General features: G+C 47.7%; 1 protein-coding gene across 1 annotated transcript; it reads left to right on the top strand.

Annotated features, from left to right (window-relative positions):
• Positions 1 to 272: 272 nt before the first annotated feature.
• On the top strand, positions 273 to 14,448 carry LOC113424441 (uncharacterized). Its single transcript, XM_026686132.2, has 4 exons — positions 273 to 431; positions 5,011 to 5,996; positions 7,864 to 7,960; positions 12,698 to 14,448. Exons 2-4 carry the CDS (start codon positions 5,148 to 5,150, stop codon positions 13,942 to 13,944), a joined length of 2,193 nt encoding a protein of 730 aa, XP_026541917.2. The 5' UTR covers positions 273 to 431; positions 5,011 to 5,147; the 3' UTR covers positions 13,945 to 14,448.
• Positions 14,449 to 14,884: the final 436 nt, after the last annotated feature.

Genomic DNA, 14,884 nt, shown 5'->3' with positions numbered 1-14,884 from the left:
TGCTGGCTCCTATTTAGCTGGTTGTCCACTAAGACTCCAAGATCCCTCTCACCGTTACTGCTATTGAGCCTGGTTTCACCTCAATCGTTGAGGCCACATGGAGGTTTATCTGTGTCCTCAGGGTCACCTGAGTGGTGCAAACGGGTGTGGAAGCTTCTTGGCTGCAGGGTGTTTTTCGGCCATGTGCGTCGCAGGCTGTTGGGGATGAGTCTGTGTTGAAGGGGTTAAGCATTTAGGGGGTTAAAACCTTAGAGACGCCTCTTCGAAGCCGTGTCCTAGAGCGGCAGCAAAGGTCAAAGTCCGGCTGGATGGTATAAGAAGGAGGGGGGGAACTGAATGAAACGCAAAAAGAGCGGGGAAAAAAACATGAAGGTTCCTTCCGGTTGGAACGTCCAGCAGCTGCACGGCAAGAGATGAATGGGGGCCGCGTGGTAAGTGGGGAAAAACGGGGGCCGGGAGAAGGCGCCGGTAACGCAAAACGGGGCGGTGGGCTGCAAGGCTCTGCGGGCGCAGAGGCGGCGGGGACGCCCGTCTGTGCCGTCTTTAAGCCCCATCCTCCCCCCCCCTTCGCTTTCCTTTAATCACCAACTCCATCCTCCCCAACGATCTTCCCTGCTACATCACCAGATGAGATAAGCTTTATTGTCATTGTTTTACTGTAAGCAAACTGGCCCACGTTAAAAATGAAGTTTTGTTGCCTGCTCTCAAAAGAATCTGTCTGTCTATCTATCTATCTATCTATCTATCTATCTATCTATCTATCATCTATATATCTATCTCATCTATCATCTATCTATCTATCTATCTATCTATCTATCTATCTATCTATCTATCTATCTATCTATCTATCTATATATCTATCTATATCTATCATCTATCTATCTATCTATCTATCTATCTATCTATCTATCTATCTATCTATCTATCTATCTATCATCTATATATCTATCATCTATATATCTATCTATCATCTATCTATCTATCTATCTATCTATCTATCTATCTATCTATCTATCTATCTATCTATCTATCTATCATCTATCTATCATCTATCTTCTATCTATCTATCTATCTATCTATCTATCTATCTATCATCTATCATCTATCTATCATCTATCATCTATCTATCATTATCTATTTATCATCTATCTATCATCTATCTATCTATCTATCTATCTATCTATCTATCTATCTATCTATCATCTATCTATCGATCTATCATCTATCTATCTATCATCTATATATCTATCTATCTATCTATCTTCTATCTATCTATCTATCTATCTATCTATCTATCTATCTATCTATCTATCATCTATATATCTATCATCTATAATTATCTATCATCTATCTTCTATCTATCTATCTATCTATCTATCTATCTATCTATCTATCTATCTATCTATCATCTATCTATCATCTATCTTCTATCTATCTATCTATCTATCTATCTATCTATCTATCTATCTATCATCTATCATCTATCTATCATCTATCATCTATCTATCATTATCTATTTATCATCTATCTATCATCTATCTATCTATCTATCTATCTATCTATCTATCTATCTATCTATCTATCTATCTATCATCTATCTATCGATCTATCATCTATCTATCTATCATCTATATATCTATCATCTATATATCTATCTATCATCTATCTATCTATCTATCTATCTATCTATCATCTATCTATCTATCTATCTTCTATCTATCTATCTATCTATCTATCTATCTATCTATCTATCTATGTATCAACTATCTATCTATCTATCTATCTATCTATCATCTATCTATCATATATCTATCATCTATCTATCTATCATCTATCATCTATCTATCATCTATCTATCTATCTATCATCTATCTATCTATCTATCTATCTATCTATCTATCTATCATCTACCTACCTACCTACCTACCTACCTCCTACCTACCCACCCACCCACATTGATAATACACACATGCTATATACATATACATACGTACATATATACACACAGACACACGTGCATATGTATTTGTGTATAAATATATGTGTATGTACACACACGCACACACACACACCATATGGCAAAGAATGTTCTTTCTGCGCCAACTCAGAAAGCTCAAACTGCCCAAGGAGCTGCTGATCCAGTTCTACAGAGGAATTATTGAGTCTGTCATCTGCACCTCTATAACTGTCTGGTTTGGCTCTGCAACCCAACAGGACAGACACAGACTTCAGAGGATAATTAGGACTGCAGAAAAAACAATTGCTACCCACCTGCCTTCCATTGAGGACCAGTATACTGCACGAGTCAAAAAGAGGGCTTTGAAAATATCTACAGACTCCTCACATCCCGGACATAAACTGTTTCAACTCCTTCCCACAAAACGACGCTATAGAGCACTGCACACCAGAACAACTAGACACAAGAACAGTTTTTCCCTGAAAGCCATCACTCTGCTAAACAAATAATTCCCTTAACACTGTCAAACTATTTACAAAATCTGCACTACTATTACTATTAACCTTCTCATCACTCCTTATCACCTATCCCCTCCCATTTGTGACTATATGACTGTAACTTTGTTGCTTGTATCCTTACGATTTATATTGACTGTTTCCTAGTATGATTTGATTGCTTATTGTACCCTATGACTATCATTAAGTGTTGTACCTGATGATTCTTGACTCTTGACGAATGTATCTTTTCTTTTGCACCAAGACAAATTCCTTGTGTGTCCAATCACACTTGGCCAATAAAAGAATTCTATTCTGTTCTGTTCTATTCTATTCTGTTCTGTTCTGTTCTGTTCTATTCCTGTTCTATTCCTATTCTATTCTATTCTATTCTATTCTATTCTATTCTATTCTATTCTATTCTATTCTATTCTATCCTATCCTATCCTATCCTATCCTATTCCATTCCTATTCCATTCCTATTCTATTCTATTCGTGTGTGTGTGTATGTGTATAGGAATAGCTCAGTGGCTAAGACGCTGAGCTTGTCGATCCGAAAGGTCGGCAGTCTGGCGGTTTGAATCCCTAACACTGTGTAACGGAGTGAGCTCCCGTTACTTGTCCCAGCTTCTGCGAACCTAGCAGTTCGAAAGCATGTAAAAATGCAAATAGAAAAACAGGGACCACTTTGGTGGGAAGGTAACAAGTGCGCCTTCGGTGTTTAGTCGTGATGATGGAGACGTCGCTGGCTCTTTGGCTTTGTAACGGAGATGAGCATAACCGCCCCCTAGAGCCAGAAACGACTAGCACATATGTGCGAGGGGAATCTTTACCTGTGTGTGTGTGTGTATGTGTATCAATACTTATGTATGTATAAACACTGCCTATACATTTAAATGGTGATGGTAGAAAATGTTGGCTGAGGGGGAAGAGATGCTGCCTAGGGAATGATCAGATAAAGGACCAGGGAGCCCACTGCTAAATAACAGCTGGGAGAGAAAGAAACTCCAAAAAAAACCACCTTTAGTTTACCAGCTGTGAAAAAAAGAGAGAGAGATGCCAAGGGATTTATACTTGCAAGATTCTTGCTAATGTAGCCTTACCATAAAATAGAATTAGTTTATCTGGATGGATTTCCATTCTGGTCTACTTGGAAAGACTGACAATTTTAAAAAAAGGGATTGGGTAGGAAGTATGGATAGTCCTCAATTTACAGCCATTCCCTTAAGTGACCGTTCGAAGTTACAAGGGCAGTGGGAAAAGTGACTTATGACCTTTTTTCACACTTACAACCGTTGCAGCTTCCCCATGGTCACGTGATTTACATTTGGGTGTTTGACAACGGACTCGCCTTTATGACGGTTGCAGTGTCCCAGGGTCATGTGATCCCCTTTTGTGACCTTCTGACAAGCAATGGGGAAACCACAGATTCACTTAACAATCGTCAGCATTCCAGAAAACCTCCACTCCAACAGACATCTTCACAAAAGTTCTGTTTTAATTGGATAGTAAACTGGCACGTCTGGGGAATCCCGAATCTGAAAGTTCCCGGCTTCCTTGCAATCAGTAAAAACTACAAATCCACCCCCTGCATCCATCCTCACCTCACATGCCCCAATCATCCGTCCCAACTCGAAACCTCCCCTCACCCAGGTGCAGAAATAATGTGACCTTGACTTAGAAAAAGAATGTTGTTATGTCTAACTACATACACTCCAAGAAGTCCCCCCCCTCCCATTTTCCCAGGCTCAAAATGTGGCTGTCATGGCCTTGTTGGAGTCTGATTCTGAGGTGAAGATGGAGCAGCTGACACGGTGTGGGAGTGTGGCTCCAGTGGCTATGGAAGAAATGGGGGAAGGGAACAGTCTAGCTGGGCATTCATAGGAAGACCCAGGGCCACCTCCTCTTTATCCTAGGACATGCAGGGAGAAAAGGAGAAGGGAGCAACGTGGCTTATGGGAGAGAAAAAGGCTCTGATCCCTTTCATTAGTTGCAGCTGGGAGAACAGGATATAAGAGGGGCGTCTGCACACAGCACCTTGGTGGAAGCAAAGCCTGCGAGGCTTATCTGAGTTGGCATCCTCCCAACTGTGGGTGCTGCGTTATCTTTTGGAAGTCTGCAATTTATCATCCTGGCCTGCCTGTTAATTACTTCAGTATGGTTTGTGTTGGTTTTTTTTTATTTCTAATTATCTTTACTTTGGGTTCGGACTGCATTTCTTCCCTTCATAGACTGTTTTTGGGAAGAGTATGATCTCCAGCCAAGGATAACTGGACATTGGGGGCCAAGTTGGAGGCATTAAAAAGGGAATTTATTCTACTTTTGGGACTTTGTTATTTTTGTATCATGCCCCGGGTCATCACAGCGGCAGCGTGGAAGCATCTGGTCTCAATATGGCTTCCATAGCTGACGTGTGTGTTGCTAATTTCACAACTGCAAGGATTCACTCAACTAACGTGTCAGGAAAGGTTGTAAAACGGGGCAAAGCTCACTTAACAACACTTAGCAACAAAAAAAACATTGTAATTTCTACCGTATTCCCTCCCCCCCCCTTTTCAGAAAGAAGCTTGTTGGCATTGTGCAACGCACCTACCTCTAATTACTGGCCCCCTGGCAAATGTCCTGTAATCCCAAAAGGCCCGCAGGGATATGCTCTGGAAGGCAAGGCTGAGGGTTGCCCATTAACCTTGTGCAGAATGGCGATGGAAGAGGGAGCCCTGTTGGATTTGGGGCCCGCAAGCCAGGCCAGGCAAAAGCCAGAGAGGACCTTGGATGAGGAAATGGAGGAGCAGGAAGAGGAGGCAGACGTGCCAGCTGAGGAGGAGATGGCGGGATGGGAGGATGCCTGGCGGGAGACCACAGATGCCAGAGCAGGAGCGAAAGGGAGCGAACATGCTGGAACCTTCCCGGCTGGAAGTACCAGCGCTTTCCTGATCAGCTCCCCAAGAGACTTGGGTAAAGAAGAGTTGGACCTGGGGGTTCCCATCTGTGAGGAGAGCCAGTGGAAAGACTTACTTAAGGCAGTGGAGGCTCCTGGACTCGGCTGCTCAAGCCTACGAGAACTGCGCTCCTCCCTCCACGCTACGTCTGGGATTCTTCCAGCCTCTGTCGGGGTGAAGGCCGAAGGTACCCAGTTCACCGAAAAACAGGAGACCCAAACCCAGCCCGATTTCGTTGGGGGATCCCAAGAGCCCCATGGAAACCCGGAACCCTTCAAGCCGCCGAAAGAAGAGGTTCCGGAGGCAGACGCTGTCGTTTCGGAGGCTCAGCGTCAGCACTTCCGCCAATTCCGCTACCAGGAAGCCGGAGATCCCCGCGAGGCCTGCAGCCGCCTCTGGTTCCTGTGCTGCCGGTGGCTGAAGCCGGAGAGGCACACCAAGGAGCAGATCCTGGAGCTGCTGATCTTGGAGCAGTTCCTGGCCATCCTGCCCTCCGATCTCCAGAGCTGGGTGCTGGAGGGTTGCCCCCAAACCTGTGCCCAGGCAGTGGCTCTGGCCGAGGGCTTCCGGCAGAAGGAATGGGTACCTGAGACGTCGGCTGAGCAGGTGAGAAGGGCGCGTGGTTTGGGATGAGGGATCGGAGGCTGTGGCCCTAGCTAGAATTGCACTGACCAGCCATTCTCCACCTTGGCAACTTGAAGATGGTAAAGGACTTCAACCCCCAGAATTCCCTAGTCAGTCCATGTAGTCTTTGACTTAACGATCATCATGGAGCCTTTCCCTATTCGTTAAGCGAAGCCGTTGTTCGCTATGGGCGTTTTATTGCCAGAATCCAGAAGTAAAATGGTGGTTTTCGGCACAAATGTTGTCCATTCCAATCACATGATCGCGGGATGCTGTAAAAAGTGGTAATTGCAGACTGGTTGCCAAGCACCCAAAATGCAGTCATGTGACCACAGTAGGGTTAGTCCAGTCTCTTTGAAAGCCTCCAGTGATGCACCACCCACAACTTCTGAAGGCAAAGCTGTTCCATTGGTCGATTGCTCTCACCCTTAGGCGATTTCTCCTTAGTTCTAGCTTGCTTCTCTCCTTGGTTAGTTTCCATCCATTGTTTCTTGTCTGGCCTTCTGGTGCTTTAGAAAACAGTTGGACCAGGGTCTGCTTTTTTGCAAAGGGGTGGGAGTAGAGGAAAGCTAATGCAATCCTAAATCGCATTAACAATCCTAAATTGCATTAACAGAGAGATACAATCAAGATCAAGTGAGATACTAACGCCACTCGATCAGATCGGATCAGATTCAACTTTATTGTCATTGCCCGTGAACCCAGGCAGCGAAATGTAGTTAGCATCTAACCAGCAGTGCAAAACAGCAATGAATATAAATCTGTGAATATACATATCTATCTATGGAAGGAATATATATACGACTGTACAAAGTGTTTATGAATTTTGGTATAACGCATAGACATATTAAGTATAAGTATAATGCACTAGGAGTTTATACAAGATATATCATATATTATCAGAGGAAGATCAGTGTGTATGTGGAGGTAAATGAATTATGGAATTCAGTAAGGAAACGGCTGTGTGATAGAAGCTATTCCTTAGCCTGCTAGTTTTGGACTGCAGGCATCTGAACCTCTTCCCAGATTGGAAGAAGAGTAAACAGTTTACAGGCTGGATGGGAGGAGTCCTTAACGATGTTGTGAGCTTTTCGCAGACCTCTTTTCATCTGAATGTCCACAATGGCAGGAAGTGGGATCCCTATAATGCGTTGGGCGGTTTCCACCACCCTCTGTAGTGCCTTCTTTTCTCTAAGGGTGCAATTTCCATACCAAGCTGAAATACAGCTGGTTAGTATGAAGCTTTAGCGAGACCACACCTAGAGTACTGCATCCAGTTTTGGTCACCACACTATCAAAAAAGATGTTTGAGGCTCTAGAAAAAGTACAGAGCAGAGCAAGCAGGATGGATGAGGGGACCGGAGACTAAAACATATGAAGAACGGTTACAGGAACTGGGTAGGTCTAGTCTAGTGAAGAGAAGGACCAGGGGAGACATAATAGCGGTCTTCCAATATTTGAGGGGCTGCCACAGAGAGGAGGAAGGGGTCAAGCTATTTTCCAAAGCACCCGAAGGCCAGGCAAGGAATAATGGATGGAAACTGAACAAGGAGAGATTCAACCTGCAGATAAGGAGAAATTTTCTGACAGTGAGAAAAATCAACCAATGGAACAGAAGTTGCCCTCGGAAGTTGTGTTGAGACTTTCAAGAAGAGATTGGACTGCCATTTGTCAGAAATGATGTAGGGTCTCCTGCTTGGATAGGGGGTTGGACTAGATGACCTATAAGTTCCCTTCCACCCTATCTGTTAAATTGAGGGGGGCTTCCCAACCTACTGGGTGGTGCCAACCAGATGTCCTTTAAGGCCTCTCTGCTTCTTTGACCTTAGCACTTTCTTTTCTGTTTCAGTTGTCGGGGAAAGAGCCAGCCCTGAATTTTTCTGGGCCTGAGCAGAAATCCTTGGACTATCAACAGGGAGATGACAAGGGAATTTCCAACATTCATGGTAAGTTAACTGATGGGAAAGTTTCGTCTTTTTTCATTGGCAAAGCATGAAGGATATCCTAACTCTGTCTGGATCTGAGATGTTTGGATCATCTTCACACTTCACTTTGTCATAGAAGGATCAGGATTTTAAATCAGGCTGCTTGCCCGCGTTAGATTAACCGAGGTGGAAAGGGACTTTGTAGGTCATCTAGTCCACCTCCCCACCAGCACCCAAGCAGGAGGCCCTACACCATTTCTGACAAAATGGCAGTCCAGTCTCTTCTTGAAAGCTTCCAGGGATGAAGCTCCCACAACTTCTGAAGGCAACTTCTGTTCCATGGGTTGATTGCTCTTGCTGTCAGGAAATTTCTCCTTATTTCCAGGTTGAATTTCTCCTTGATCCAGCGGTGGGATTCTACCGGTTCGAGTGAACTGGTAGTAAAAAAACAGCTACCAGCTTGGCCGATCCGGTATTTCTTTTTTTTCCTCGTGATGATCAGCTGTTCCGACGATCAGCTGTGCTGGGATCCCCGCCCCCCGTCTTACTGCTACACCCAGGAGGCTTCCCTGAGGCCCAGGAGGCAAAAAGGAATGGAGGAGAAGGAGGAGAAGAAGAAAGAGGAGGAGATGGAGGAGGAGAAGGAGGAGGAGAAGAAGGGGAGAAGGAGGAGGAGGAGGAGAAGAAAAAGATGAGGAGGGAGGAGGAGAAGAAGAAGGAGGAGGAGACAGAGGTGGAGGAGGAGAAGGAAGAGGAGAAGAAAGGAGAAGAAGGAGGAGGAGAAGAAGAAGAGAGGAGGAGAAGGAAAGGAGAAAGAAGAGGAGGAGGAGGAGAAGAAAGAGGAGGAGGAGGAGGAGGAGGAGGAGGAGGAGAAGAGGAGAAGGAGGAGAAGGAGAAAAGGAGGAGGAAGGAGGAGAAGGGAGGAGAGGAGGAGGAGGAGGAGACGGAGGAGGAGGAAAAGGAGAAGGAGAGAAGGAGGAGGAGGAGGAGGAGGAGAAGAAGAAGGAGAAGAAGAAGGGAGGAAGGAGGAGGAGGAGGAGGAGGAGGAGACAGAGCGGAGGAGGAGAAGGCGAAGCAGAAGGAGAAGGAGGAGGAGGAGGAGAAGGAGAAGAAGGAGAAGGAGGTGAAGGAGGGAGGAGAGAGGAAAGAAGAGGAGAAGGAGGAGGAGGAGAAGATGGAGGACGGAGGAGGAGGAGGAGAAGAGGAAGGAGAGGAGGAGGAGAGAGGAGAAGAAGGGAGGAGGAGGAGGAGGAGAAGAGAGGAGGAGAAGAAGGTGGAAGAGGAGGAGGAGAAGGAGAAGAAGGAGGAGGAGGAGGAGGAGAGGAGAGGAGGAGGAGATGGAGGAGGAGGAGAAGAAGGAGGAGACGGAGGAGGAGGAGGAGGAGGAGAGGAGGAGGAGGAGGAGAAGGGAGGAAGGGAGAAGGAGGAGGAGGAGACGGAGGAGGAGGAGGAGGAGGAGGAAGGAGGGAGACGGAGGAGAAGGAGGAGGAGAGAAGAAGGAGGAGGAGGAGAAGGAGGAGGAGGAGAGGCGGAGGAGGAGGAGGAGGAGGGACGGAGGGAGGAGGAGGAGGAGGAGGAGGAGGAGAAGGAGGAGGAGGAGGAGGTGAGAGGAGGAGGAGGAGGAGGAGGAGGAGGGAGGAGGAGGAGGAAGGAGAAGAAGGAGGAGACGGAGGAGGAGAAGGAGAGGAGGAGGAGAAGGAGAAGAAGGAGGGAGGAGGAGGAGAAGGAGGAGGAGGAGGAGACGGAGGAGGAGGAGGAGATGGAGGAGAAGGAGAAGAGGAGGAGGAGAAGAAGAGGAGATGGGAGGAGGAGAAGGAGAAAGGAGAAGAACGAGGAGGAGACAGAGGAGAAGAAGGAGCGAGGAGAGGAGAAGGAGGTGGAGAAGGCGGAGGAGGAGGACAAGGACAAGAAGGAGGAGGAGACGGAGGAGGAGAAGGAAAAGAAGGAGGAGAAGGAGGAGATGGAGCAGGAGGAGGAGGAGACGGAGGAGGAGGAGACAGAGAGAAGGAGGAGGAGAGGAGGAGGAGAAGGCGAGGAGGAGGGAGGAAGAAGGAGGAGAGCGGAGGAGAGGGAAGGAGGAGGAGGCGGAGGAGAGGAGGGAGGAGAAGAAGGAGGAAGAGGAGGAGGAGGAGAAGAAGAAGGAGGAGGAGGAGAAGGCGAGGGAGGAGGAGGAGGAGGAGACGGAGGAGAAGGAAAAGAAGGAGGAGGAGAAGGCGAAGGAGAAGAAGGAGGAGGAGGAGGAGGACGGAGGAGGAGGAAGGAGAAGGGAAGGAGGAGGAGGAGGAGAAGGAGGAGCGGAGGAGGAGGAGAAGGCGGAGGAGACGGAGGAGGAGGAGGAGGAGGAGGAGAAGGAGAGGAGGAGGAGGAGAAGGAGGAGGAGACGGAGGAGGAGGAGGAGGAGGAGGAGGAGGAGGAGAAAAGGAGGAGGAGGAGGAGGAGGAGGAGGAGGAGGAGGAGGAGATGGCAAAGGAGGAGGAGGAGGAGGAGAAGGAGGAGGAGGAGGAGAAGGAGACGGAGGAGGAGGAGGAGATGGCAAAGAAGGAGGAGGAGGAGGAGAAGGAGGAGGAGAAGAATTTGTAGGAGGAGGAGGGAGACGGAGGAAGAAAAGAAGGACGAGGAGAAGGAGGAGGAGGAGAAGAAGAAGAAGAAGCCACTCCCACCTAGCCATGCCCACAGAAATGGTGGTAAAAATATTTGCATCCCACCCCTGCCTTGATCAGTTTCCATCTATTATTCCTTGTCCGGCCTTCAGATGCCATGGACAATAGCTTGACTTGCTCCTCTCTGTGGCAGCCCCTCAGATTTCCTGGAGGAGGCTGCGCAGATCGGTGCCTTTTTTTATCCCACCTCTAAAAAGGGGGGCAATCCCAGCGGAAGGTCTTACTTAGCACAAAGAGCAACCACCAATCACTGCCAGGAGCAGAAATAACAGGCGGGAGCACCAAAACTATATGGGGAGAGGGGGCATAATTTTGGCAAGTCAATTTCTCCCCCTCCCCTCTGTATTTTGTGGCACTCGATGCCTTCACATTTTCACTTTGTACGTTGGCTTGGGAAGCACTTTTGGGTTCCAAATGGATTTGGAAATAATCGTACAGATAGAAACAGATTGTCGGTTGCAGAAAAGTGCGGATGGAATTTATTACTCTTTTAAATAAATATTGGGGTTTAGCCAACCCTGAGTTATCTCAAAGAAAGCTAAGCAAGTTAAACCTGGTTTCCTATGGGGAGGGGAGACCACCAGGAAATCCAAAAGACCAGAGATGGTATTCAGCCGGTTCTGACCAGTTATGGAGAACCTGTAGCGGAAATTTTGAGTGGTTTGGAGAACCGGCAAATACCACCTCTGACTGGCCCCCAACCCTTCTCTGCCTCCCGAGGCCCAGCTGATCACCTGGGTCTTCTTCGGGTTGCCCTGCACAGGAGAACAGAGCTGGAAAACAGGTTAGTGGGGTGGGGAGGATGCCAGAACCCTGATAAAACTTAACAAACAAAGATAATTCACGCTTTGCTTCCAGCAAGGTTCTGTGTACAAACACCCTGTTTATCCTGTTTTCCCAGCTGCAGCTAATGAAGGGAATCAGGGCCTTTTACTCCCCCGTAACGCATGTTGCTCCCTTCTCCATTTCTTCCTGCGTGCCCTAGGATGAAGAGGGGCTGGGCCTTGGTCTTCCTCTGAATGCCCAGCTGGACTGTTCCCTTCCCCAGTTTCCTCCACAGCCACTGGAGCCACACTCCCACTCCCTGTCAGCTGTTCGACCTCCCCCTCGGAATCAGATTCCAACAGGGGCATGACACTGGGTTCAAACCCCTATATAGGCCTAAAGCTCATTGTCTTACCACCTTATTTCTTGGAAAAAGGCCTTTTTTTTTTTGGTCTTTGCCAAGCTTCATCATAAAATTGACTAAAGCGTTCCCCAGATGAAAAAGCCACCATCTTGGGCCCCAAGAAAGCATATCGCATAGGTCAGGGCTCTCCAAACTTGGCAACTTTAAAGACTTGTGGACTTCAACGCCCAGAATTCAACTGGTGGACTTCAACGCCCAGAATTCAACTGGTGGGCTTTGATTCCCACAGCTGGCTGGGGAATTCTGGGAGTTGAAGTCCACAAGTCTTAGAGTTGCCAAGTTTGGAGACTCTTGATATAGGCCAAGGGTGTCGAACTCGACGCCCGTGGTCCATATCTGGCCCACAGGGTACTTAGATCTACCCGAGGGGCCACCCTGGAAACAGCAAAGGACTGACCCGTGGTGCCTCTGCCAGCAAAAATGGAGCTCAGGGGCTCCATTTTTGGCTGCGATGGCCTCCTGCAGCCCTCTTCCAGCTCAACATCACTCATCCAGGTTCCGTTTTCACTGGCAAAGGGCTGCAGGAGGCCGTCACGGCCAAAAATGGAGCCTGGGCGGATCTCCTGGAACTTCGTTTTTGCTGGAAGATGGCTGCAGGAGCCATCACAGCTGAAAACGGAGCCCGATAGGGCCAAGCAGAGCCTCACCGAGCTTCCTTTTCACTGGCAGAGGCCTACAGGAGGCTGTCATGGCCCAAAATGGAGCCTCAACGAGTGATGTAAAGCTGGCCACACCCACTCCTGATGAAATTGCATTTGACACCCCTGATATAGGTGAACAAGTCTAGAGTTCTCCCACATTGAAATATGAATTGAAAGTGAATTTAAAGTTCTAGTGAATAGTGTGGCAGTGTGAAGCCAAAAGGAAACATTGGTTTTCCCCCCCTTTCATCTCTTATTCCTTCTGCAGGTGAATCTTTGAGCAGCGCTGATAAAGCCGCCGATCTTCCAGAAGTTTCAGGAGAAACCACCAACGGGGTAGTGAAGGGGAACTCGGAGCTGAAGGATTCCCTGAACGGTGACCTGCAAGCCATTCCCAGAATTTGGCATGGAATTGAAGGGGAGCGTTCTCCAGAGAAGAACATTGGGAAGGCCGTTCTTTGTGAAGCCATTGAGCTCATCGGAGGAAGCACAGAACCAAAGAGAGTCCATCAGGGGAGCAGTGAGGCTGCCGGAGGAGCAGATGATCCCTCGGATATCATCGAATTTCAGGTGACCCACACGGGGAACATGCCTTACAAATGTCCGGACTGCGGGAAGAGTTTTAATTACAGCACCAGCCTGGTTAGACACCAGAGAATCCACACCGGAGAAAAACCCTACAAATGTTTGGATTGCGGCAAATGTTTCTGCCAGAGCTCAGGCCTCACAATTCACCAGAGGATCCACGCGGGGGAAAAGGCCTACCAGTGCTTGGATTGCGGGAAGAGTTTCCGCGTGAAGTCTCACCTGATCAGGCATGCCATCATCCACAAAGGGGAGAAGCCGTACAAGTGTCCAGAGTGCGGCGTCAGCTTCTGCGAACGATCGGAGCTTCGTATCCACCAGAGGATCCACACAGGAGAAAAACCTTACCACTGCGCTGACTGCGGGAAGAACTTTTGCCGGAAGGCGGATCTGACGCTCCACCAGAGAATCCACACCGGGGAGATGCCTTACACGTGCTTGGAATGCGGGAAAGGGTTTCGCTGGAGCTCCAATCTCATCACGCACCAGAAAACTCACACCGGCGTGAAGCCGTTCGAATGCGCCGAGTGCGGGAAGAGTTACTACTCCAACATGAGCCTCGTCCGACATCAGCGGGTCCATACTGGAGGCACCCCGTACATCTGTTCGGACTGCGGGAAAAGTTTCTGTGACAGCACCAGCCTCACCCGGCATCAGAAGATCCACACGGGGGAGAAACCATACGTCTGCCTGGAGTGCGGGAAAAGCTTCAACCGTAACTCGAACCTCATTTCCCACCAGAGGACTCACACGGGGGCCAAGCCGTTCCTGTGTACCCATTGCGGGAAGAACTTCCGGTCAAAATCGGAACTTCACCGGCATTACACGGTTCACGCAGGAGAGAAAAATGTAAAGTTTTTGGCGGGAGACACTCTGGAGGATCCTGCTCACGAGAAAACAGCCAGTGAACTGGGAATTAGGAATGAATAGAGGTGGCAGGACAGGGGCATGTGGCGAAGGACAAGTAGACCGTCCAGAACAAACATGAGATTTTCAATAATTCTTGGAAATCATCCAGTTTTGGCCAGAAAGCATTTGGTGGTGCCATGTAGCCCTTGGTAAAACTGTTGATCGTCCCAATGGCTGGTTTTCTTCCTTATTTTTCTTCCTCTACAGCAGGGGGGCGAGTCTCCAAAGTCGACAACTTGTGGACTTCAGCTCCCATAATTCCTCAGCCAGCTGTGGGCGTTGAAGTCCACAACTTGGATTCTGGGTGTTGGAAGTCCACAAGTTGAATTTTGGGAATTTGAAGTCCTCGAGCCCGGCTGGAGAATTCTGGGAGTTGAAACCCACAAGCTGAATTTTGGGAATTTGAAGTCCTCAAGCCGGCTTTGCCGACTGGAGAATTTCTGGGAGTTGAAATCCACAAGTCTTGAAGTTGCCGAGTTTGGGGATCCCCGCTCTACGATTTTATTTTATGGACTATGTTTTTTTTTTTAAAAAAAAACATGCACACTTGCCCCTCCAGTTGCTTGGGAAAACAATCTAATGTTTACATCAGGAATATTTTGCTCCTTTGATACGGAATGATGAATGTGATGATGTTTATTTTTGTACGATATTTTCAGGGAAGGGGGTACATTTTTGTCTAAGGCGATTACGTCCTTGCATAGGGATCCCTTTCTGCTGGCTGACCCTTGTTAGGTTTCCTCTCTATCAAGGAGACCTTGAACAGATTTCAGATTTTTCTTTAAAAGGAAGTGGGGAATATAGCTCTTAAAACATTGGACTAAAGATTCCTTTACTTGTCTACATTGGCTAGCTAGGGGCTCATGTGGGATACCAGGTAATCTTTCCAGGATCTGTAAATCTAGTTGATAATCCCTCTTGAAGACCGAGCAGGAAACTTTACATTTTCTTGCTTGGATCT

The sequence above is a fragment of the Notechis scutatus genome, chromosome 2 (assembly GCF_049901735.1).
Source record: "Notechis scutatus isolate UNSWTSFEM ecotype Mainland chromosome 2, rNotScu1.2, whole genome shotgun sequence".
In the NCBI taxonomy this organism is placed as follows: Eukaryota; Metazoa; Chordata; class Lepidosauria; order Squamata; family Elapidae; genus Notechis; species Notechis scutatus.
The sequence above is the reverse complement of the archived record's forward strand: the minus strand, read 5'-3'. Positions and strand labels throughout refer to the sequence as shown.

Excerpts from the sequence above, each read along its gene's own strand:
- LOC113424441 (XM_026686132.2), top strand. The coding sequence starts at position 5,148 with ATGGCGATGGAAGAGGGAGCCCTGTTGGATTTGGGGCCCGCAAGCCAG. Across the intron at positions 5,997-7,863 it reads CTGAGACGTCGGCTGAGCAG|TTGTCGGGGAAAGAGCCAGC; the intron begins GTGAGAAGGGCG and ends TTTCTGTTTCAG. Across the intron at positions 7,961-12,697 it reads GGGAATTTCCAACATTCATG|GTGAATCTTTGAGCAGCGCT; the intron begins GTAAGTTAACTG and ends TTCCTTCTGCAG.